Here is a 24945-nt window from a genome sequence, read left to right on the forward strand (position 1 = left end):
TGGATATACATAATGTCTGACTGTATCTTTTTGCTGATGGTACCAGTCATTGATGATCTGTACTGCACTGATTTAATTAATCAAATTGGTGGTATTCTTTTATTTTCTTTATTTGTTAGCTGGAATGTTCCTTGGGAAAAAGCTTCTCATCTGTTATTTGGTTACCTTGTGGTATCATTTACAAGGAAAAGCCAGGATATATGTTTGATTATTTTTCCTTTATTTACAAATTTTCACTATCAGTCTGATAGTGACTGATATTTTTTTTTTTTCTTTTTGCCCCTCTGTTTCATTTTGAACTCATGGATTTAAATATTTTTAGTGTATTTCAATCCATTGTAGTTATTATCCTTATTAATGCTCAGATTGTCCTATCTGAGAATCTCTTCAGGTTGTCTCTTTAATCCTTTCAATGTGATCCAAGTAGTCTTTACTTCCTTGCTGTCTGGTTCAGATTTCTATTTTCTGCTCCGGACCTGTAATTAGCCACTTCTTCCTTTTAGTGGTAAATGGTATTTTGAGACAATAATCTTGATGGTAGGAGTCGGGTGTTCATTGCCTCTGGGTTGTTCATGTTTTCTAGGCCTTTTCAATGTATAGTGTGCTAGAGAATATGTTTTTTATTTGTTTTTGTTGGTTTTTTGCTTTTAAGATAAAATAGATTTTGAATTCATAAGGGATACTTGTAAGTTAATTATTTCCTTTATCTCACAGTATATGTACAATAGTCCTAGGATGATAATACCAACACCATCACCAGTGTGATTTCTGAAAATAAGGTTTTTTCCCACTCAAGTTATCTTTCTTATAAGGATATACCTCTAGGAATGAACAAATCAGTGTGTTTTAGATTAGTTTTCTATATGACCATCAACTAGTACATGTTTAGGTTCAATATAGTTTTTTTTTTTAATTTTAATCTGTAACTTCTTATGAATCTATAATTATTTCAAAATAGATATTTTAGTTTTATAATTTTTAAAAATATTTACATGATTCCAAAGTCAAATCTAAGAAAGTATACATTCAAAAAAGTCCCCTTTACCCATCCCCTTATTGGTGAATTTTTTAAAATTCAGGATTAATTGTTTTATTCCTTGTCTTTAAAAATATAAATGGGCAAGTGCATTTATATAGGTATCTATTTATTTAAAGCCAGTCTTCAGGCTTTGACTTGAAGCTTAGAGCTTTAGCTTTTAACCAGGTAGAATTTGGTTTACATTCTACTTCTGTTAGTTACTTAAAATATTGTGACTTCAAAGTGTGTTCTCTTCGTCCATTTCCATGTCTGTAAAATGAACATTCTAAGTCTTACCTGCTAGGTTGATGTGAAGAGCAATCTTATATCCTTCACATAGTACATGTGTAATTAGTGATTACTTGTAGTATTGTTTTACTAGCTTAGAGATAGTTATTTAGAATTGTTTGGAAATTTTTCTCCAGAATGTTTATATTTGGTAATGCTTTAATTCTTAAAAATTTCTTCTAGTTTGAGTCTTGTCAATCTTCTATGAGTACATCATGTATTATTTTTTCTATTTGCCTTTGCCCCAATGTTTCATCAACTTGAAGTACCTTCCCTTTTTTGCCATATGAAGTCTGTATAACTCTCAAAGCCAGATTTATCTCTGTCTCTTCCATAAAGCTTTCTCTTACATAGTGTTTTACTGTTTACACAGAACTTTTGACACCCACTGTCTTATATATCCTGTATATCCTATTTAGGTCATATGTTATCTCTAATTTATAGGTAAAGTTCACCTAGGTAGATGACAGTGTTGTTGTTTAGTCGCTCAGTGTCTGACTGTTTGCAACCTCATGGTCTGTAGCTTGCCAGGCTCCTCTGTCCATGGGATTTCCCAGAGGAGAATACTGGAGTGGGTTGCCATTTCCTTCTCCAGGGGATCTTCTTGACCCAGGAAGATCACAGTATCACAGAGTAAAACTGTTTTAGTGGTAAAGATAGAATAAATACCTACATATCTTGGTGCCTAGTCTGTATTCTTTTCACAAGTAATTCCGCACTAGTAAATGTTTTCTGAATTCCATTGTACTTAACACAGTGCTGCCGTTAAACCATCTGCCTACATAAAATGAGCAGTAAGTTAAGTCCCTCCACTTAAAAACAGCAGTGTCTTACAGTACATTTATTCAGTAAACTCTTTCAACAAATATTTATTAAGTACTTATTATGTGCTAGTACTTGTTATTTCCCATGGTCTTTAGCATATGTCCAGGTAGGTAATAGGCAATTGGTGGTTTAGGGTTATTTTGACCTACCAGTTTATTGTAAATTAGTGAGACTGAATACAGTGTTTATGTACAAGCCAAGGGAGAGGAGGCCTTCCAGAAGACATCTTCTTAGCACTTGTGTATACATGTATCACAAGATTAACCTTTGGGAAAGCTACTAGAATGGGTAGAAAGTTAACACTTTGTTAACTGAAAAGTAAGTCCTAGGTTTGTCTTTATCATAAGTCATTGCTGCTCCTAGAATGAAATAAAAATAGCGAAGCTTTCTGTATGATTTTTGCATTCAAATGCTCTACCTCTGAGCTATACGCCCATGTATGATTTTTGGTACTTAAGGGTTGTAGATCCGATTACAAAGATAAACAACATGAACATTATAAAGCGTTTGCTTCATTTTCATATGTCAAATATTATGTTTTTTCAAGATAAACTAAAAAAGTAGTTAATTAAAAGCATGCTTTTTCATGGTGGTTACTTATTTACCATATTCCTCATTCTGAAAAAACATGTTTTCAGTGGAGGAAAATTATTTTGAAATGAGGCACATATCATGTCTGTGCATATTCAGGGAAATTTTCCCAGTATCTTTTTTGCATTTCTTGGTTTGTTTTTTTATTGCAAGAAATGATTTAACCTTAGTAGTTCTGTGTTTATTGCACATAGAAATATAATGCAAATATGGATGTGCATATTTCTACTAACTCTTTTAGTAGAGTTAAAGTAGCTCATCTTTTCTACTAACCCTGGTTGTTTCTGCGCTCCACCCCCATTGTAATCAGTTTGTTTTCTAGAAATTGGCTCAGATTCTTTTCCTTGGGGCATTTAAATGTATGTAATAAGGCTAGTGTTACCATTTGTTTAGAAACTAAAGTTAGGAAACCCTTCAGAAGACCTGTTGAGTGATTAGGATAGATATCTAAAAACCAGCAAAAGTAAGGCAAACCTTACTGATGGTTTTAGCAGCTAGAAATAACATTTCTACTTGGCAGAAAGTACAGCAGAAATATTTTGTTTTTTACATCACAGTATTTAAAAACATTTTGTTTTTTAAAATAGCAAATACTTTGACTATTTTTTTCTTTGAATCTTACCAATACTGAATCTCTAAAAAAATAACTTAGAAGTGGTGTGCTGTTGAATTACAAGTAGACAAAGAAGAAGCAAGTTGCATTCTTTTACGTTCTTTTGTTCTTCTTTTAAGTAAAAGTGAAGATACTCCAGTTTATTTATCCCTTTAAGATAAATTACTAAACTAAAAGAGAATTTGGGAGAAAAAGATTTTTTCAGTAATTCCAGCATAACTCATCCTTTCTTTCCTGCCACTGCCTGCCAGTCCACCCTGTCAAATCATTTTTCTTTACTTTCCAAATGTTGCACAATAGAAATATAATGATTAAAACTAAATTCCAGTATAACAATTCGGAGATTATTAGAGCACAGTATAATGGACGTATATAATAGGAGTCACATTGCTACCAATTAGTAATCTTCTTTTGTACTAAGCCTGTGGCTTAATTGTTTCAGTGTTTTCAGTTTCCTTCATATTACTTTAGTTTGTGAAACAATTGGTCTTTCCCTAAATGGGGCACGTATATGTCAACTTGAAGTTGAAAACTTATTTTAAATGATTTCTTAGAAATATATTTGTTATCCAAATGTAACTGAGCATATGATAAAATAGTTGTTATTTTTAAGAAGTGTGGACTTACATGAACCTAAAATTGTGTTAGGAGATACATATGGCATTTAAAATTTTGTTTACAGTTAAATTTTGCCTTAAGTCTAATTTCACTGCTAGGCTGTCACTCTCAGGCACAGTTCTTAATTTGTAGTCTCTGGACCAAAAGCATCAGCATCACTAAAACTTGTAGAGATGCAAATTTCCAGGCTCTACTCCAGTCTTGAATCAGAAACTGTGGGGTTGGTGCTCAGCAGTCTGTTTTAGTAGTCACTCAGGAGATTCTGATACAAAATCAAAGTTTGAGAATCACTACTGTAAGGCTTTGCATTTGGTAGCTTCACACCACCTTGACTAAATATGATCTACTTATACTCAGCTTTTATTTTAAAAGTTGTAAGTTAAAACATACCTTAATTTTATGCATATTTATTATGATCTTTAATTTTGGGAAATGTTTCTATCTTGTTATAATTTCAGTTATTTTTGCAGTATTTTGCTTGGTGTAAATATTTTCCTCTTTGTGATATTCCTGTTTTCAAGCCATTACGTGCTTAATTTTAGACTACATGATGTCACATATATAAAAATTAAAATAGCACATATTTAAAAATTAAAATCAGTCATTTAATAAAATTATTAACTTGTTTTGATTACCTGCAGCGCAAATACCGTTTTTAAAGTGGCTGACCACCAGTGTGTATGAGACAGTATATGAATTCATTTTTAACAGATAGAAAGGAATGAAGAATTTGAAACTACCCTTGTCATTCTTCTTACTTCTGAGATGCCTAAATTGGGAATGTTCTTTGTTTATTAATATGCATTTCATCCCTTGAAAAAGTATGTCTTCATGTTATATTTTCTGGTACATTTTGAATAGTATGTCCTAAAAGTGCATTCGAAAGGAGTCATATGAAATAATCAGGGCAGGCTTTTTATTGGTGGCTTTTTGTATCTGTCTCTCTCTTTTTTTTTTTTGGCCACGCCTCGTGGCTTGTGGAATCTTGGTTCCCAGACCCGAGATTGAACCCCAGTCCGGCAGGGAATTCCTAGCAGCTTTTTAATATGAGTAAGATTTGGGTAATTGAAACCAGTATTGAGTAGTGAAACTAAATATTCCAGTTTATTGTTGATATAACTATTGATATATTTGCCTGTTTTCTTGTCTAAGTCATGTATACTAGACATATGCTACATTTCTTTGTGTTTTGGTTCTGATTGGAATATCTTGTGTTTGTTAGTAGTAGGTGTCTCTAATTAATATTACTCTACAATTTAACTTGATAGATCTTGTACTATTACTGAAATCCAGTTTTAAATGAATTCATTTTACATTTGATTATTCTTTGACTTTCAGGATGCTGAGGAAGAAGAAAATGAGAAAGGTATGTTTGATGCTAAGTAGAGTTTAAAAATTGGTGACATTTAGAAAAACAGTAAACTATGTTAAAATAAAGCATTCCTTATTCAAAATCTTATTTTTGAAATGAGTTTATTTTCAAATTTATCAATTTAGTGAATTAAGTTAGCACCTTGATTTTATTTTTTAATTGGTTTAATTTTCTTTTAACACTTTGAAGACATGTTCTAACTTAATGGTACATATCAGTTACTGTGGTGGACAATGCCATTTTTTGTTTAACCTAGTTTAAGTTTTATTTTTAAAACCAACTTCTAGCATACGGTAAGTTGATTATATCCTTAAGACTGGCACTGCAGTAACTCATACGTGCTTACCGGTAATCCTAGTATGGAATGGATAATTAATTTTATAACTAGTCCTAAAATTGTTGGGTGACCAGGAGACTGACTTTATTGTTTGCTGCTTGGAGAAGTTTTGTACAGTCTTCTGACAGTTTCAGTAGTTCTGGAGACCTATCTTATCCAATACAATTACAGGGACATCAGTAGCAATATATGTGGTTGGTCTGAGGTTATAGAAGAGTTCTTGGAAGGACGTCCAAGGATCCTCCTACTTTGGACTAGAAAGGACATGGAACAGGCAGAATAAAAAACCTAGAAGCAATGAATGAAGTAAAGCTACCGACTGAAAATCTCAGATGCTCGAGGCCTTTCGCTTTTGGGTGAATGCAAGACATCTTTGAAAATGGTAATTGCAGGACTGACTGGACAGGATGAAGCCTGGAAATGACCACTTTCTTAAACGTTATGGAGCAGGCCATCTTAGGAGCCTCTTGTAGCAGTTTTCGGACTACACAAGAATAAGAAGAGTGAAAAAGATGAGGCCCTGAATACTTTGAAGACTGATTGGTATCGTCAGACTGTGACCTTTCAAGACGTCACCATGGGAGTTCTGAAGGTCACAAGGGTTAAATCCCAAGATAATTTGAACATTGAATAACAACTCTGCTCATTTGTCACTCTCTCATGGAGGAAAAACACCTTCCGTATGCCATTAACTTATAACCAGAAATGAAGAGCTGGTATCCTCAGGATGGAACTCTCTCCTCACTTTTGTTGTTTGGTATTTGTATTTAGAGATCATTTTTTCCATGAAGAATAAGTGATCCTGGGTAAAGGATTGTTTATGTTAGTTAATACCCTTGTGTTTTTCTTCCTAACCTCCCATCAGTGCTAATAACTGGGTTTATATTTTCTAGGTCCTATTCTAGCTTATGAATATGAAAATTGTTTAAACTTCTTGTTTTGCCATATTTATTCCTGTTAAATCCTCTTAGATATAGCAGGTTCTGGTGATGGTACACAAGAAGTATCTAAACCTCTTCCTTCAGAAGGGAACCTAGCTGAGGCTGATCACACAGCTCATGAAGAGATGGAAGCTAATGCGACTGTGAAAGAAGCTGAGGATGACAACATCTCGGTTACAATCCAGGCTGAAGATGCCATCACTCTGGATTTTGATGGTGATGACCTCCTAGAAACAGGTAAAAATGTGAAAATTACAGATTCTGAAGCAAGTAAGCCAAAAGATGGGCAGGACGTCATTGCACAGAGCCCGGAGAAGGAAAGCAAGGATTATGAGATGAATGCGAACCATAAAGATGGTAAGAAGGAAGACTGCGTGAAGGGTGATCCTGTCGAGAAGGAAGCCAGAGAAGGTTCTAAGAAAGCAGAATCTGGAGACAAAGAAAAGGATACTTTGAAGAAAGGGCCCTCGTCTACTGGGGCCTCTGGTCAAGCAAAGAGGTTTGTTTTTCTATGTCAGTTCTTTACGATACTGAATTCCAGCATTCAATAAGATCACTCTACATTAAGGGGGTGGCTTCAAGACCATGTACAGTAATTAGTACTTATGATCCTGCCTATAATATTTTTGACCGTCATAAGTTACTTTAAAAAAAAATTTCAAGATCTTCATAATATGCAGTGTGTCCTACTGATTGCATTGTCGAATTGTCAGCATATATTTGGTTTTTTTTTTGTTTTTGTTTTTTTTCAAATTGACAATTTTTTGTGTTTCATTTTTAAAAATCCTTGTGATGATGGTTAATGAACAACTATCAGTCCTAAGAACACAAATGAAGTCAAGTCCCAGTCCTGAAATCTGGAGAAGATGGCCATTTATCCACTGAATAGAATTGTCAGAAAATCTAGATCTTCAGGAATCTTGGGGAAAATCAGTGCAAGAATCCTAAGGGAATCATTTGTTCAAATAACCTAATCTAGGCTTTTGGAATTGTTAATTTGTATGGATAGCAGTGGTTTGAAATATAGTCAATATCAAGCTGTTCGATTTTTGTTCTTTTTGTTCTTTTTGTTTTTGCTTTTTTGTTTTCAATTTTCTTCTGGTGGTTTGCTTCTGTAGCTCTTCAAAGGAATCTAAAGACAGCAAGACATCATCCAAAGATGACAAAGGTAGTGTATTTTTTCCTGCTTATTTCAGTGATAATTTGAATGTTTTCTTTAGAAAGTAGTTATTGTCTAGGGTTTCTTTTGACATTTAGTCCTTAAAAATTGACATAGTAAATTTTTTGGTGGCTTTTGTGTGAACAGTGGAGTTAGATTACAGCAAATTCTCAAGTGTGATTGAAGCATTACTTTCTTAATTATTTAATTTATAAACCGGTATGAATTTGAGTTAAATATATTTGCTATGTATTTTTTACATTGTGTTCTAAGTATCTATTGAATATTCATATAATAGACATTTCATTTCTTAAAATTTCAGAAGTATTTCACCTTTGATTATCACTTGTAACCCCCACACACTTGCACGATCTTTTTCTTGTTCTGGCTAGTAGGAAGTGTGATATAAATAGTATTTGTGGAGCTGAAAGCAAGTTAGCCTCGACATTTGGTTTTACTTTTTTGATTCTTTAAATCAGGGCACACAACTGTTAATATAGCCAGTTTATAGGATTTTAATTCTTCAGAATTTACTTCCTAATTGACTTACTTTGCATTGATGAAAGTTTTATGTAGAAAAGTAGTTTTATTTTTAAATTTTGTAAGTTTAAAGGTGCATTATTTGATTAGTCTTTGTTACTGGGAAGTCTCTGCTTATCTCCTGATCATGTGCTTTAGTTTCATCTTATATATGCTGTATATGTGAAAAATATTTCTTGTGTTTTAAAAAAGCACTTTAAGGGAAGAATAACAGCATTTGGGTACTACAGAATCGAAAAATGCCTCTTGAGTGCCTAAAAAAAGGAATGTTATGTGTCCCTTATCTTTTTTTAGTATATTTTGTTGGCATATTTTAATAATTAGAAATTTTAGTGATTGACTTAGTAATTGACAATTAATTGCATTACCTACATCCCTTACAGTTTTGGTTAATGGATAAGATAATAATAAATTTATTAAATATTATCCTTTAAATTTAGAAGCTTAGTGTAGTCTTAATTAAATGTTAACTTCCTATCATTAAAATTTTTTTTCTCAAGTCAAGAGGAATATGTAGGCCAGGTGTTACTGGTAAAATATAAAAGATACACGAACTTCTAGTTAACGTTTCATAAGATAAAACATTTCCTTTGATAATTATATTTGTTAAGAACAGAAATGCAGCAATCATTAATATTTAAAATATTTGAATCAGGCGTGTTTTGTCTTCTCATAAGTACACTGATAGAAGTTCTTAAAACTTGTGGCTTGTAATTTTTAAAGCATTAAACATTTTACTCTTTCTATATTTGATACCATGAAGTTATAAAAATTGTTACTTTTATTGCTTAGATACTGTTTCTCTTAAAGTGGGTAAGAACTGTTTTCCAAATGATGAAATGAACATTCCTTTTTTATAATAGCACATTGGAAGTAAAATACTGAAGGGTAACTTACCAGGAATATATTTTAAGAAATGGCATTTATCTGTATGAAACAATAATTTGTGGATAGAAATAGTGCAGAAATAGTTCATAGAACCATTTACCTTTTCTAAAGAATTTTGGGGTCTCTGATCTTTGTAATTGATTTGCTTTAGAAGACTTTTTTTTTAATCCAGGGTTTTCTAGTTGCATGTAATTTTCACTTTCTCTTACCCTTTCTGTAATACAAAATGAGGATGAACTGTTGGCTAGTCTTTGTTACTAAACATTTAAATTTTTGAAAACAGTTTATCCGTTTGTTTGACTTTTCCCTTTGTGCTCTCAATGTCTCTGGAGCTAAAGCCCACAACAGGTGTAGGTAATTAAGCAGTCTGCTTCCTGGTTGCCTGAATTTAGTGCAGTGGTTGAATATAAATATATGAATTTAAACAACAAAAGTCCAAGACATATAACTGATTTTTTTACCCACTTTGTCTTAAAACTCATGCAGTAGAAAATGTACAAATTCAGACATGTTTGTGTTATGTTATTGTGTTCAATTTTAGTTATAGTAGATGTGTAGGATTTTGATGTAGTGAAGTCATGCTGTCAAAATTAGAGGCTTTTATAATTTTGGAAGTTTATAGCCCTAATAATTTTGTTTAAAAAATTTCCAATTGAGAAATTTAAACTTCTGATATTAAATCTATTCTAGGAAGTACAATTAGTGCTAGTGGTAGCAGTGGAAGCTCAACTAAAAATATCTGGGTTAGTGGACTTTCCTCTAATACCAAAGCTGCTGATTTGAAGAACCTCTTTGGCAAATATGGAAAGGTACATTCTTTTTATCTTTTTATCCATATTTCTATGTCCATTTTAAACAGAAGTGGTATTCAAAACAATACATATAAAATCTAATTTCTTGTCTCTCTCAGGACTGTGATAGGCATAGTTATTTAGTTCTGTGGTAATCATGAGTTTTACTATATCTTATAATCTCACTCTGAGCCCTGGGAATCTTTGTAGTAAAAGCTCATTTTTTGAGCCCATTTAAGCCAAGGAATGACTGAGTTTGTTTCATCACATTCATCATGATTTATCTTGGACCTAAAATTGCTGAGGCTGATCTGGTCATCTGGAAAATAGAAGCACTGGGATATAGAATATGGGGTGGAACCCCAAAACTGATGTGGTCCCTTTTATTATACAAATTCCAGTACAGTGGTGCAGAAGAATGTAAAACTGGTAAATAGACTTAATCAGAAGTTTTGATATGTGCTATGAAGGAAGAGTGCAGGGTTTAGAGAGCAAAAAAAGAGGCTTTACTGTGGTTGGTTGATCAGGAGAAGTTTTTCTGGCATATAAGGGGAGACCTAATGAAAAAGAAAACTAGTTGATAATTAAATGAATTGAATATTCAATTAATAGCTGTTGAATTAAATTGTAGTTGATCTGCATCCCTTAGGGCGCTCATTATTTCCTTTTACATTATAGCTTTCAATATGCATCATATATGTAATCAACTCTGCTGTAAACTCTTTGATAGCAGGGGTCTTAACTACTATGTATGCACATGATAGGCTTTCAAATATTTATTAAATTAATGACCACCAATATCAGTAAATAGCCATTAATGAATGTTACAAAAATCTATCCTATTGATTTTAGAAATTGTTTTTTTCCTTCTAATTAAGAGAATTGCCTGCAGAGTAAGGAGGTTCTTGTAGATGTCAGATACAAAACACTGAGAATTGTGGTCCCATGATCAGTTTCTGGTATATTTTTGATTCTGTTTCCAGCAATTTAATTAGGGCTAAAACTATATAAGGAAACCATGTACTTATAACATGAAATTGCTCTTGGGGCAAGTCACTCTTTCCAGAGTTGAGATATAAGCTGATAGTTTCCAGCTACTCACACCAGATTCTCTCTGTTCCTCTTCCTGACATTGTGTCTGTGTTCCTCTTTGTTCAGCACTAGATTGTTCTTTCCCACTTTTCTTCTCTCAACCATCCCTGCCTTGTCTCTCTTAGCTATTCATTTTATAGAGCTGAAGTATAAGTCACTTTTATATTAGTATACATTTTAAAAGTACATAAATGGAAAATATGTCTTTTTAGAGTGTGTTTTGTGGAGTATATTTTTAAGGCTGCTTTTTCATGTGTGGGAGACTATTTTTGAGAGACTCATTATAGAAAAGTGTTAACACTTACCCAGACCCTTTTTGTTTTAATATCTTTAAGAGATTAGGGGTGGGCCTTTGATAGGGAAATTTTGGTCCAAATCTAATTGAAAATATTGTTTCTTTGCTTTTGTTAATTGTGCCATTACTTCCTTGATGTGACTCACTGTGTTTTGGCAATGTATTTAAAAAAAAAAGTAGGTTAAATGGATTTTTAACATTTTAAATTGTTCCCCTGAATATTATAGGCAAGGTACTTGGTGAGTCCAAGAATATAAAACAATAATATATATTGTCCTCAATTTATTCTTTATCCTGAATTTATACTCCTGAACATATCCTTTAATTTGAATAGTCTGCATTCTGAAGTTTTATCATAGAAATGTATGTGAAACTGTAAAACTAAAGTATAATCTCATTTTTATAGGTTCTGAGTGCAAAAGTAGTCACAAATGCTCGAAGTCCTGGGGCCAAGTGCTATGGCATTGTAACTATGTCTTCAAGCACAGAGGTGTCCAGATGTATTGCACATCTTCATCGCACTGAGCTGCATGGACAGCTAATTTCTGTTGAAAAAGTAAGCTTGCTTAACTGTTTAAACAATAGTAATTCTCAATTTAACAATATTACACTAGTAAGGAGTAGAATTGGGAATGATTTTTTATTTTTATATATTCATTTTAATTATTTTACTTCTGTTTTCCAATTTTTTTTTTTACCATCCACATACTTTTTACAAACATAAATATGTAACTTTAAAACTTACATATTTGGGACTTCGCTGGTAGTCCTTTGGTTGAGAATCCGCCTTCCAGTGCATGGGATGCGAGTTTGACCCCTGGTTGGGAACTAGGATTCCACATGCCTCAGGGCTGCTAAACTACAACTACTGAGCCTACGAATCTCAACTAGAGAGCCCATGCACTCCAGAAAAAAAATAAAATTTATATATTTTTTTCTTCCTGTTTAAACTTTTCAGGTTAAAGGTGATCCTTCTAAGAAAGAATTAAAGAAAGAAATTGATGAAAAGAGTAGTTCAAGAAGTTCTGGAGACAAAAAAAATATGAGTGATAGAAGTAGCAAGTAAGGATTTATTTTGTCAATTAGCCTATAGACTTTTTTGGTACATTGATGAAGTAGTTCTCATCTTGTTGTTTTCTTGTGTGGGGTGATATGGTCAGGACACAAGCCTCGGTCAAAAAAGAAGAGAAGAGGTTGTCTGAGAAAACTGAAAAAAAAGAAGGCAAGGATGCTAAGAAAACAGAAGGTAAAGATGAGAAGAATGATAATGGATCAAGTGGCCAGACTTCAGAATCGATTAAAAAAAGTGAAGAAAAGAAACGAATAAGTATGCTATGTGCCTTTCTACTCAGTCCCTTTCTAATGCATCTGCAGCTTAATTTTTACAGTGAAAGGGGAAACTTAAGAATACAATCTAGAAAAGGATTTAAACTTTGTTAGATGTCACTGTGGTAGAAAATGATCTAATAGGACTGGGAAACAGCTGTCTTCTTCCACCTAAGCCCATTTACTGTTAAATCTGGGCTGACTGAAAATGGTCATTGAATAATAGAAGAATTATTGAATAATAGAAGAATAGAAGAGTTGATCTTTTGGTATCTTTGAAAGTATTTACATTAGTGGATCAAGTTTTAATAACTCTTTACATTTCTCATAGAATAAGTTTTTTATATCATGTATTGTTTTGTAAATATTTGGTTGTCTTAAGAATTCAGCATACTTACATTATATTTTCTTTTTGATGAGAATAGTTTCAGACATTTGCTTATCTAATTTTTTTCTCTTAGGTTCAAAGAGTCCAGGACATATGGTAATACTAGACCAAACTAAAGGCGATCATTGTAGGCCATCAAGAAGAGGAAGATATGAGAAAGTAAGTCCCTGATAGGGATGTTGTATACTATTTTGCTTGTTTCCAAAAGAAGATAATTCAGTTATCTGTAACCATTTTGCATGTGTCCATGATAGAAAACCTAAGAAAAGGGGAATGTCATTATTCATTTAAGCTTTTTAAATTACCAGCTCAACTTGAAAAAAAAAAATTATTTTAACTTCTAGTCCTGTTAACAATTTTTTTTCCCTATAGATTCATGGAAGAAGCATGGAAAAGGAGAGGGCTAGCTTAGATAAAAAAAGGGACAAAGACTACAGGAGGAAAGACATCTTGCCTTTTGAAAAGATGAAGGAACAAAGGTTGAGAGAACATTTGGTTCGTTTTGAAAGATTGCGGCGAGCAATGGAACTTCGAAGGTAGGAAAAGAGTCTGTTTTATACCTGTTTTTAACTATAGGTATGTTTTTAACTATAGGTGTATCTTTAACATTAGTTATAAACCAGATTTCTGGAAATTGTATTTCTATAGAAAGATATTTGTCACTTTTAAGAAGTAAAACCTAATGATTTCTTTAGTTTGCATAGTATTTTACAATTTACAAAATACCTTTGCATCTATTATCTCTATCTCAATAGTTATATAAGGTTAGTTATGTCCATTATATAAATGAAAAAAATGGAGGCCCAGAGAGGCTAAATGACTCTTTCAATGCCACATGGCTAATGAGTGGCAGAGTCGGGACTCAGACCCAAGTCTTCTGACTCCAAGTCCAATGCTCTTTCCTCTACTTCTTCAAAGCTGCCGCCATAAAAAAACATGACTTTGAAGGCAAATTTGGATTTTGATATAAGATAGTCTTAATGTAAGCTGTAATGGCCAAATAATACATTGACATTGTAGGAAAAATTTATTGTACTTTGAATTAGAGCCCAAGTAAAGGAAGATTTAACCTGTGAACCTTATTGCATTCAAACTCTGTCCTAAAGCAGGCATTCTCTTTAAAACAAAATGAGAACAAAACATTTCTACTTTTAGTGGCTGTATCTCAAGTTCATCACGAGTGCCAGTTTGCTGTCGATTTTTGGATGCCACTTAAAATTTTCTTGTGAAAGTGTTTCATAATATAAATTTACAAATACTAACCTGTATTGTTGAATGGTCACTTATGGAATTTCATCTATTCATTCAGAAGTGTGCTAGGAACTACCAGATACACTTTTAGCAACTTAAATAATACTATGATTGCCACACAGTTTACTAAAAGGAAATAATTCTTGCATGCTGCTGCTGCTGCTGCTAAGTTACATCAGTCATGTCCGACTCTGTGTGACCCCATAGATGGCAGCCCACCAGGCTCCCTTCCCTGGGATTCTCCAGGCAAGAATACTGGAGTGGGTTGCCATTTCCTTCTCCAGTGCATGAAAGTGAAAAGTGAAAGTGAAATCACTCAGTCATGTCCGACTCTTTGTGACCCTATGAACTGTAGCCTACCAGGCTGCTCTGTCCATGGGATTTCCCAGGCAAGAGTACTGGAGTGGGTTGCCATTGTCTTCTCCAATTCTTGCATACTCAGAACCTTTTTTTTTTTTGATGAAGTCTCAGTATGCTTGGCTTCCTGTTCAGATGACCACAGCTGAGAGAAGAGTGAAACTGGGAGTTATTAGGCAGCATTTCTCAAACCTATCAGACCAACGCCCGTTTCATAATAATAAAACAAAAAAAATTGTAGCACCTTCTTTACAAATCTGAAATGAAATTGATATGTAACATACTATACAAATATACAAAAAATAACAATATAAAGCCTTAACTCTAATATGAAGAAAACATAAAAGTAATTTATAATGAAGCATATATTCCAGATATGAATGTTTAGGCATGACGCTCTACAAGATCTAATGAAGTAGTCAGATGTTTGCACCTCTCTTAAGACTCAGTGAGAATGTGACAGCTACAAACACAGATTGATACCGGTTTGTCATATTGGTGAGTCAAATACCAGGAGTAGTGTTGATGTTATGGAATGACTTCTGAAATGGTGAACAACTCTTGGTGAAGTTCTCAAGAAGGTGTAATTTTTCCTCTTTTTATGTGGAGCTGCATTCCTGGAAACTTTAGTGTACATAAAAGGCCAAAGGAAATGAAACTAGCATTTATTAAAAATGAGTTAAATGCTAGGGCCAGATTTTTTTTTTTTTTCCTAGAAGTGATTTTATTTTGATGACATGAATTACATTATGGCATTTGAAAGGTATTTGGAGTGTTGGATGGTTCTTTGTGATGCAGGATTATCTTGACTATGCCATGCATCAAAACATATGTAGAATCCTTGGTCCACTTAACTAATGGCTGGTAACAGCCCCCTTGGTCATTGTTAAAATTAGAAATGCTCGTCCACTGTGGCCGTACTGAACCATTGAAAACCACTGGGTTACTAGGAGAAGACATGCTGATTGACAGAATACACTGGGTGCCTTAAAGTGAGGAAATGATTAAAAACAAACAGAAAAATAACCCACTATTAAAAGTCTTAATATAATAATTTAGTTGAGCACATATTTGAACTCAAAGAAACGTGTTATCTAGAGCCATCTATTATGGGTTGTGAACACTCCAAAAGAGGCCATGAGGGCAGCCATTTAGTATAGCATTTGCTGTAATTCACATTGGTGGCTGTGATCCCAGTTCAACAAAACTCAGGCTTACTTAGGAGATAGAATATATCCTAGATACTGGAAATTTTTCTATCAAAAACAGAAGTTTGTTGTTTAGTAAATTCATATATGTAGAATATCCTTTTAAAGATGTTGACTAATTAATGGGCTATTATAGTGGGATTTTTATTTAAACAGGAATCATCTAAGAGGCAACTACTCTGTAAAATTGTTCAGGTGACAGTCTTAAATAAGTGACAGTATTGAAATCTGTTTAAAGTTTTATTTTGAGTTCTCTTTCCAATTACATTAAAACTATTTAGAATGAGTCGAAGTATAAAATTTCAACCTCAAGGAAAAATACAAATTCAAAAGCTATTCTCTTTCACACAGTGCTAGCATAATTTAAGTATTTCTAAATACTGATTTTTGTTAGACGAAGAGAGATTGCAGAAAGAGAGCGTCGAGAGCGAGAACGCATTAGAATAATTCGTGAACGGGAAGAACGGGAACGCTTACAGAGAGAGAGAGAGCGCCTAGAAATTGAAAGGCAAAAACTAGAGAGAGAGAGAATGGAACGCGAACGCTTGGAAAGGGAACGCATTCGTATTGAACAGGTGCAGTCAGAAAATCTTTTCATCTTAAATAACTGACCTTTTTCAAACCCTGTGATTTTTGCCCTGAAATTTGCTTTACATGCTGTAAAGCTTTTATAGAATAAGTTCAGCTAATGAGCATTTATTAAGTGTCCCTGAGATAACAGTGAATTAGGTGCTAATTAAAACTACACTTAGTCATGACTTTGTTCTAGCCAATTGGTAAGAATTTGAACTCTGCGTATCATGGCAGCCTAATAGTCTGAGCATAGGACTATGAGTCCAGAGTAGTTGTAATCCAGGCTCTGTCACTATCCCATTCTTAGAAAATAATAACTATTTCCTTATTATAGTGGGAATGATTCCCCAAGGCTGGAAGGAAACAATGCCTCTCTTTGCAGAATTGCATCCAGGGTTTTAGGACACTTAGTCTTATTAATAATTTTATCTCTAGTTACTTTTAGGTGCTTTTGTTTCAAATTATTAAACTAAATCTGACCTTCCAAATTACTTGCCAGTTTTTACCACCCAGTCTCTGTTATTTTTAATGTTATAGAACAGTAGTCATAGCTTAGATTGCAATTACTGAAGTCAGATTTTTTTGTCCCAGGTTTGTCTTTTGCCTGATGCTTGCTTATGTTTTCTTAATGATAGGATTAAAGCAAGGTTGCATATATACTTACCTTATGTTTTCATTTTGCATTGGTTGGTTCTTCCTTCTATGTTGTCTGAAGGAACGTCGTAAGGAAGCTGAACGTATTGCTCGAGAACGAGAGGAACTGAGAAGGCAACAGCAGCAGCTTCGTTATGAACAAGAAAAAAGGAATTCTTTGAAACGCCCACGTGATGTAGATCATAGGTAGTTGCTTGCTTTCTTTAACAGTTAAACTTGCTCGCTCATTCCTTTCATGCTAAGACTGTAGAATTAGAAAGCACAGGCACCTGTTGCTGGAATAAAAGCTCATGATCAAGAGGGATGGAATGACTGCAGTAGTGAATTGGACATCAGTGGATTTTCAAGTAGAAGAAAAATTTTCCCCATTCCGCCTCCACCCCATTTTCCTTTCTTTGCCAAATGTTTTCCACTATGACTTGAAATATTGAATACATGGTAGACTTTAATAATGGCGCTCAAACTCAGACCTGTCTTGAAAATTCTTACAGGGTAGTACAGACAGTACAGAAATCAAAGTCACAAACTTGGGAACACTAAAATATAGATTCTGTTATTTGTTTGCATTCATAGTTCTTAATAGACTTCAAAATATAGTAATTTAATTTTCTTAGTATAAATTCTGTGAGATTTAGTTGATTGTGTTGAGAAATAAGTGGAGCGGAGCGAATGAATTGTGCTTGGGACTAACTCTCTATCCTTTCCAAAGTTAAGTATAACCAGAAGTGTTGTATGCTCTTCCTGGTTAGCATTTTATTTTAGAATGGTATCAAGTATTTGTCTTATTTGCCTTTCTCATTTAGTAATTTGAGAACAGTTTTTCAATTATTTTCTGTGAAATTCCTCTAACACTGTATAACTTTATATAATTTGATAATTTTTTGCTAGCTTGTTCTTACAAAAGAATGTTTTGTCTTGAGTTTATTAGCCCTCTGTATCCACAGTTCCTAGCATGTGGTATGTATGACTCCAATAGGTGTTATTTTGTTGCTGTAAAACTAATTTATATAAACGAGCAAATATTTCTCTTCAAGGCGGGATGATCCTTACTGGAGCGAGAATAAAAAGTTGTCTCTAGATACAGATGCACGATTTGGCCATGGATCTGACTACTCTCGGCAACAGAATAGATTTAATGACTTTGACCACCGAGAGAGGGGCAGGTTTCCTGAGAGTTCATCAATTCCGTCTTCCTCTTTTGATAGGTAAATGAATATGTTGAAAATTACTGTATTTGGTGTATGAGCCTTATTAGTGATAGTTTGGTTCTCTATTAAAATCTTAAGTACAGGTTATAACTGAGTATTCAGAACAAATCATGTTTGGTTTTTCTATTTGTTAATGAGAATGTGATTCTGTATTCAGAATTAGTTTTATAGGCCACCAAAACATGCTTAAGTAGGTAGGCTTTATCTTCTTAACCTTTAAAACTAAGTAAAAGTATTGTTACCTTGGGATGTGCCTCCTTATGAAGAATAGTAAAATATCCTTCAGGTTGGTAGTGACTTGAGTGTTTGATGTAATTTCCCTTGTATGCCAAAAAACCACCCTTCATGCCAGACATTTAGCTCAGTTTAAAAGAACATAGGTTATTATGCTCAGTCATCATCGTGCTTAGGCGTGTCTGACTCTTTGCAACCCCGTGGACTGTAGCTCGCCAGGCTCCTCTGTCCATGGGGCTTTCCAGGCAAGAATAGTTGAGTGGGTTGCCATTTTCTCCTCCAAGCAATCGTTCCAATCCAGGGATCGAACCCATTTCTCTTGCATTGATAGAGATTCTTTACCACTGAGCTACCTGGGAAGCCCCATTACAATCAATAATTGTGGCTATTTTGTTCACTTTGCCTTAAGTTATTTTTTAAAGAAGGTGTTCTTATTGTAGGTTATGCAAATAAAGTTAAGAAGAATCAGACCAAGTACTTACTTCTCAAAACCTATGTTCTTTGTTTTGGATAACAGGAGAGAACGTTTTGTTGGTCAGAGTGAAGGGAAAAAACCACGTCCTTCTGCCCGAAGAGAAGATCTAGGTTTTGAAAGGTATCCCAAAAATTTCAGTGATTCCAGAAGAAACGAGCCTCCACCACCAAGAAACGAACTTCGAGAAACAGACAGACGAGGAGAACGAGATGAGAGGAGAACAGTGATCATTCATGACAGACCTGATACCACCCACCCTAGACATCCTCGAGAAGGAGGGCCCAATCCATCTAGACCAACCTCCTGGAAGGCTGAAGGAGGCATGTCCACTGACAAACGGGAAACAAGGTATTTGTATAGTTTCTAATGCCTAGCTAATGGTGGTAATAAAGCACTTGGGTTTTTCAAAAAAGGTTAGAGTTTGATTGTATATGTTCTTGAATTTTGTTTGACAGAGTTGAAAGGCCAGAACGATCTGGGAGAGAAGTATCAGGGCACAGTGTAAGAGGGGCTCCTCCTGGGACTCGCAGTAATGCTTCTGGCTATGGAAACAGGGAGGGAGACAGAGGAGTAATCACCGACCGAGGAAGTGGAGCACAGGTAAGTGCTTATGACAGTTTATTGTCAATTCTCCAGAAATAAATTTAGAGGACTCATTGAGACATTGTATTTATAGTATCATTTGGGCGTGACCTAGTTAGATTGGCATGATTGGCAGACTCATTTCTCACGAAAGGTCTTAATGCTCCTTGTATTTAAAAAATATATATTTCTTCTTTGTTTCCCTGCATCAGGTCTTAGTTGCAGCCTGCAGCACGTGGGCTTCTCTAGTTGTGTGCAGGCTCCAGAGTAGGCGGGCTGAGAAGTCGCAGTGCATGGGCTTAGTTTCTCTGTGGCATGTGGGATCTTAGTTCCCTCTCCAGGGATAGAACTTGAGTACTCTGCATTGGATGGCAGATTCTCAATCACTGGACTACCAGGAAGTCCCTTTTGTATTTTCAAGACAGTAGTTGAACATAGTAGTCCAGAGAAGCAGAATACTAACCCTGAAGTTTTTTTTTTAATTCTAGTTTTTTAAAATACAATTGACAGACAAAACTGTGTAAGTTTAAAGTGTACAACATAATAATTTGACTTAATCCCTGAAATTTTTATTAAAATTCCTGCTGAAATTTGAGAATTGTTGTATTTGGTAGATGAACCTTCTTAATGATGACTTTGGCTTTATTTCTTAAGAAATTGAGATTTTCAAACTGGATGGAAAATCTTTGACCTGTACTTGTGTTTCTGTCATCTTTTTCCTTTAAATAATACTCTCTCTTTCCTCCTACTTAACTAAATAAAGTGTAGAATTTATTGAAATAAAACACTTGTCTCTTTTTTGTTCTTTTATTTTTAGAGGTAGGTAAGTGGAATATTTTGTGTTTTTTAATTGCTTTTTACTCTTGTGACACTTTATTGACATGAATATTTTGTAAGTTAATGAACAGAGGACATCTGTTTGCAATTCAAATGAGCTTTTACCTGATTTGAAAGCATTCTGTTGATGAAATAACTGGCATAATATAGGTTGACAGTAGTGAAGATAGAATATTCTCAAATTACAGAAAAGAATTCTGAAGTTTATGTATATGTGTGTATCCATCCTTCAACCTCTATTATCCTCTGGTGCTCTGTGGTTTTGTAACAACTTTTTACCAGAAAACTTTTTAATCTCTAGGCATTCTAGTTAATGCTGCTTTGTGTTTTCCATTTCATACAAAACATTTTTGAAACAGATTTGGGCCTGCTGGGATTTATAAGTTGCAGTGTTTCTAGTAAGTAGAAATATTCAGTAGATCAATTCATTGAGCTATACCCTGAATAGAACTTTTTAAAATTTGTTTAATATAATCCAGATATTCTGCCTTATTTAAAGTTTAACACAGTCTCATAGACTAGCCCCTCTGCATTCAGTTACCTTTTTTGCAAAAGGTATCTTTAGGGAAAGATCTTATTCCTCCCTTGGAAATTTCTTTTTCATGGTGTTGGGTCTGTGAGCTGTTCTGACAGCAGTATGCATCTGTAGAGCACCTTCAGATTCCTGTAGGCTTTCAGAACTTTTGACTCTTTTTTTTTTTTCCCCCTCCCTCAGATCCTTAGTTCTCTGTTTTTGTTTATGTTCAGTATTCTTTTTTTTTAATACTCATGGATGTGAGGCCTTGTAAGAGCCATAACAATAACTAGTACTGTGTAAACTCAGATGACAGCTCCTGTTTCTATGTGGTATTTGCATGTGGATCATGTACCCTACCCTGATCGTCGTAAGGTTCTGAACTCTCAGTATGCCTTCTTAACACATGTAGAGATCTAGGCATTAAATATAGATCCAGAAATACTCAAGGGTCAAAAAGTACATGGGTGTTAGAAGGTATAGAAATAACAATACTGAATCATTTTCTACTTTTCTACCTTTCTACCCTTATAGCCTGAGTAGCTTCCCAGTTCAAAGTAGATGGAAACCTTTTTTCATATTATTCGTTCTTTCATCTTCTCAGACGTCTTAATTTCTTTCTGACATGAGAAGTGTACCAGCATAAGTAAATTGGCCTGAGGCTGAGGTTTTCTTTTAATATGTTATTCTTTAGCACTATCCTGAAGAACGACATGTAGTTGAACGCCATGGACGGGACACAAGTGGACCAAGGAAAGAATGGCATGGTCCACCTTCTCAAGGGCCTGGCTATCATGATACAAGGCGAATGGGTGATGGCCGGACAGGAGCAGGCATGATAACACAACATACGAGGTAAGTAGTTAATCAGTTCAAGTTTTTCTGCCAGCATACAACCAAACCTTTTTCCTTTAAAAGTCGTTATGGTTTCTGAGAGATTGAATTACAATGAGTAACAACCGTAGGTCTGCCCAGGTATTTCTTCATATTAACTCAAAGTCTCCAGGAGATTATATGCAGGGTTTGTGCTCATGCTCTGGTGTTAATATTCCTCATTATAAGTTAATTAGTTGGTATTTTGGCATACATCTTGATATAGGTATGTGTACATGTCAGAATCCAGTAGACAGGAATATTAATTTCATATTGGAACAATCTTCTTGTTCACTATCATTACAAAAATTTTTAGAAAGGAAGAAGAAACTGAAGGTATGTTCTGCTTCCTCCTTTCTCAAATAGCTTTATCAAAATTTTTGGACATTTACCCCAAAGCCTGTTCAGATGCTAAGAGATGAGCTTTATTTTCTCTTCATACCAATATCCATTGTGACCCCTCAGCTAACAAGTATTTGGTCTATCTCTTCTATACACTTCATTCTTTCCCATTCATCTATCTTAGAAGAGACATTGGCTTAGCTCACTGACCCCGGTTACTACTATTGTATTGGTTGCTTCCACCATCAAATTTAAGTGAGTGTTATACTTACGCCTGCCCAGCCTCATCACTCTTTTTCGTTGTTAAGTGGAGGATAATTGCTTTACAATATTGTGTTAGTTTCTGCTGTACAAGGAAGTGAATCAGGTATATGTATACATACATCCTCTCCCTCTTGAACTTCCCTCGCACCCCCTACCCCTATCCCATCCATCTAGGTCTTTACAGAGCACCTAGCTGAGCTCCCTGTGCTATAGAGCAGGGTCCCACTAGCTATCTATTTTACACATGGTAGTGTATTTATGTCAGATTTTTCCCACCCTCTCCTTCCCCTCTCCTTGGTTTTTAAAGGTCACCCATACCTTTTTTCTTGATAAATACAGATTCCTTTATTTATTTATTTATTTTTAGTTCTTGGGCTCTTTGGTGATTAAAACCTTTTGATTTTCCTTTTTTGAAACATTCCTCTGTTTTCTAATGTACCATAATTTTTAAATTTATTTTATTGGCTCCTTCACATGGTTGGATTTTAGACACTATTCTTTATTATATTATATTGTGATCACCATGTAGATGCTTGGATGAGTCAATAAATTCAAGGTCACAAGGAAACTCATTCCCCTCCTGTTTCAGATCTTTATGTTTCTGTTGTCTCCAACTTCTTTTAATTTGCCAGTGCCAGACTGGAAAAAATATGGGCCTCATCTTTATTTTTCTTCTTGCCTAGCATAAATTTCTAAGTATGATTCAGTTAAAAAAAATATTTGTGGTAGCTTTGTCTTCTTTTTCATTTCAGCTCCTGTCGATCTTCCCAATATTTTTCTCTCCTCCATTTTTTTACATTATTTCTAAATTTAACTGTTGAGACTGTTTTCTTACACCATTTACTTGCTCCAGAACTACAAATAGCTTCTTTAGATCACTTAGCCTGGCATCCAAGCCTTTCTTTAATCAGGTTTTAGCCTTAAACCATTTCACCATGGATTTTTATCTTCCAAATTTGTTACAGCGTTTTGGGGTGGGTTTTTACTCTTGTATTATTTATTCATACCTACTGTGTTGCATTATTCATATAAAAGAAATTCCAAAAGTATTTCTTAAATGATGTCCTATAGTTCAGAGGTTCAAGTTCCTAGTTGATGCTGATGCAGATCTAGGGACCACACTCTGAGAAGTCCATTCATATGCAGACCATGACATGGCTTACTAAGTGGCAGGAGTTTAACACAAGACTGTAAGAGTTGAAATCCCTATGCTACTGTTTATTATCAGATAATCATTGTGATCTTAGGTAGGTAACTTAAATGCTGTATCACTCTTCATCAGGAAAGCGGGGTTAGTAATGATACATACCTCACAGAACTGTTGAAAAAGTAAACTATTTAATATGAGTAAAGTACAAAGAACAGTGTCTGTTAAATAATAATCACTTTTTAGGTATTAGCTGTCATTATTTTCTCTCTTGTTCTCTGACAATTTTTTCTTTTAAACCTTTTTTCAGTAATGCATCCCCAATTAATAGAATTGTACAAATCAGTGGCAATTCCATGCCAAGAGGAAGTGGCTCCGGATTTAAGCCATTTAAGGGTGTACCTCCACGACGATTCTGAAAATTACTTGCTGCCATGGTTTCAAGATAATTTATTGAAATCTCCTATAAACTTTACTTGACTACTTATGAAGAGGACCTCTGACTTGCTTGAGAGTTGTCAGACTTTTCCTTTTTCTCTTTTTTTAAAATTTAACATGATTGCTTTTCTCAATTTTGGAGAAGATGTTTAAATAGTTCCGTTGTAACTTTTAATAGTTTTGTGTATCATTCAACTTTTTTTCTTGCAGCACCAAGACACATTGGAAAGGATAGGAATCAAAACCATTTTGTTTAACGCTGTGTGAATATAAAGAGTAGTTTGCAGGTGTGTGGTAGTGGTTTAATTTGCAGCATTAGCTCTGTGGTGTCAGGCTCTAGAGTTACTTCATATCAACAAGAATTTTCAGCCTCCATTTTGAAGGCTGTTTAAGCTTAAGAAGTCTGCTGTTTAATTTTTAGAAAATAAGATTGTTCCTTGCATTTCTGAGTATTATGTAACCTATTTTTGCAGAAGGTACTGTTACATTAAGTGCATCTGTGTATCCTGGTTTTAAGAAATGTACTCTTTTTTGAAATAAACCTTCATATTCTGTATAGTTGCTAAAGCGTTGAGAACCTTTTTAATTGTAAAATGAAAACCAATTTTCAGTTTAGTGTAGCAGCACACTTGTTCAGGTTTGCATGGTATGAAACCAAATAGATTAATGAAACCTTGGCCATGAGATTTGTATCACTGAGGTTCTTAGACTGAGTTGTGCAGGTAAGTGCACTTTTAGGTAATCTGCACTGTTTGATGGATAAATTCCATCTCTGGGAATTGTGTTGGTATTAATGTTTCCATATTCCCAACTATGTTGAGAAGTGGAAAAACAAAAAACAAAAACCCAGGTTCTAGATTGGTGAATCAGTTGGGTTTTGTAAATACTTGTATGTGGGAAGGCATT

General features: G+C 34.4%; 1 protein-coding gene across 5 annotated transcripts in view; it reads left to right on the top strand.

Annotated features, from left to right (window-relative positions):
* The window catches only part of SLTM (SAFB like transcription modulator), a 43569-nt gene extending 18969 nt beyond the window's left edge, over positions 1 to 24600 (top strand). For 2 of the 5 annotated variants that reach the window (XM_055537815.1, XM_055537817.1), the window contains exons 6-21: positions 5292 to 5319; positions 6688 to 7102; positions 7722 to 7771; positions 9881 to 9999; positions 11775 to 11924; positions 12327 to 12430; positions 12529 to 12695; positions 13156 to 13241; positions 13455 to 13618; positions 16293 to 16473; positions 17187 to 17311; positions 18160 to 18330; positions 19085 to 19390; positions 19498 to 19642; positions 21670 to 21830; positions 23912 to 24600. In XM_055537815.1, the coding sequence (XP_055393790.1) occupies positions 5292 to 5319; positions 6688 to 7102; positions 7722 to 7771; positions 9881 to 9999; positions 11775 to 11924; positions 12327 to 12430; positions 12529 to 12695; positions 13156 to 13241; positions 13455 to 13618; positions 16293 to 16473; positions 17187 to 17311; positions 18160 to 18330; positions 19085 to 19390; positions 19498 to 19642; positions 21670 to 21830; positions 23912 to 24020 (2481 nt within the window). In that variant the 3' untranslated portion in view covers positions 24021 to 24600. Of the gene's footprint in view, positions 1 to 5291; positions 5320 to 6633; positions 7103 to 7721; positions 7772 to 9880; positions 10000 to 11774; positions 11925 to 12326; positions 12431 to 12528; positions 12696 to 13155; positions 13242 to 13454; positions 13619 to 16292; positions 16474 to 17186; positions 17312 to 18159; positions 18331 to 19084; positions 19391 to 19497; positions 19643 to 21669; positions 21831 to 23911 lie in introns of all 5 variants that reach the window. The other 3 variants (XM_055537813.1, XM_055537814.1, XM_055537818.1) reach the window with 2 other exon arrangements.
* Positions 24601 to 24945: the final 345 nt, after the last annotated feature.

The sequence above is a fragment of the Bubalus kerabau genome, chromosome 10 (assembly GCF_029407905.1).
Source record: "Bubalus kerabau isolate K-KA32 ecotype Philippines breed swamp buffalo chromosome 10, PCC_UOA_SB_1v2, whole genome shotgun sequence".
NCBI lineage: Eukaryota > Metazoa > Chordata > Mammalia > Artiodactyla > Bovidae > Bubalus > Bubalus kerabau.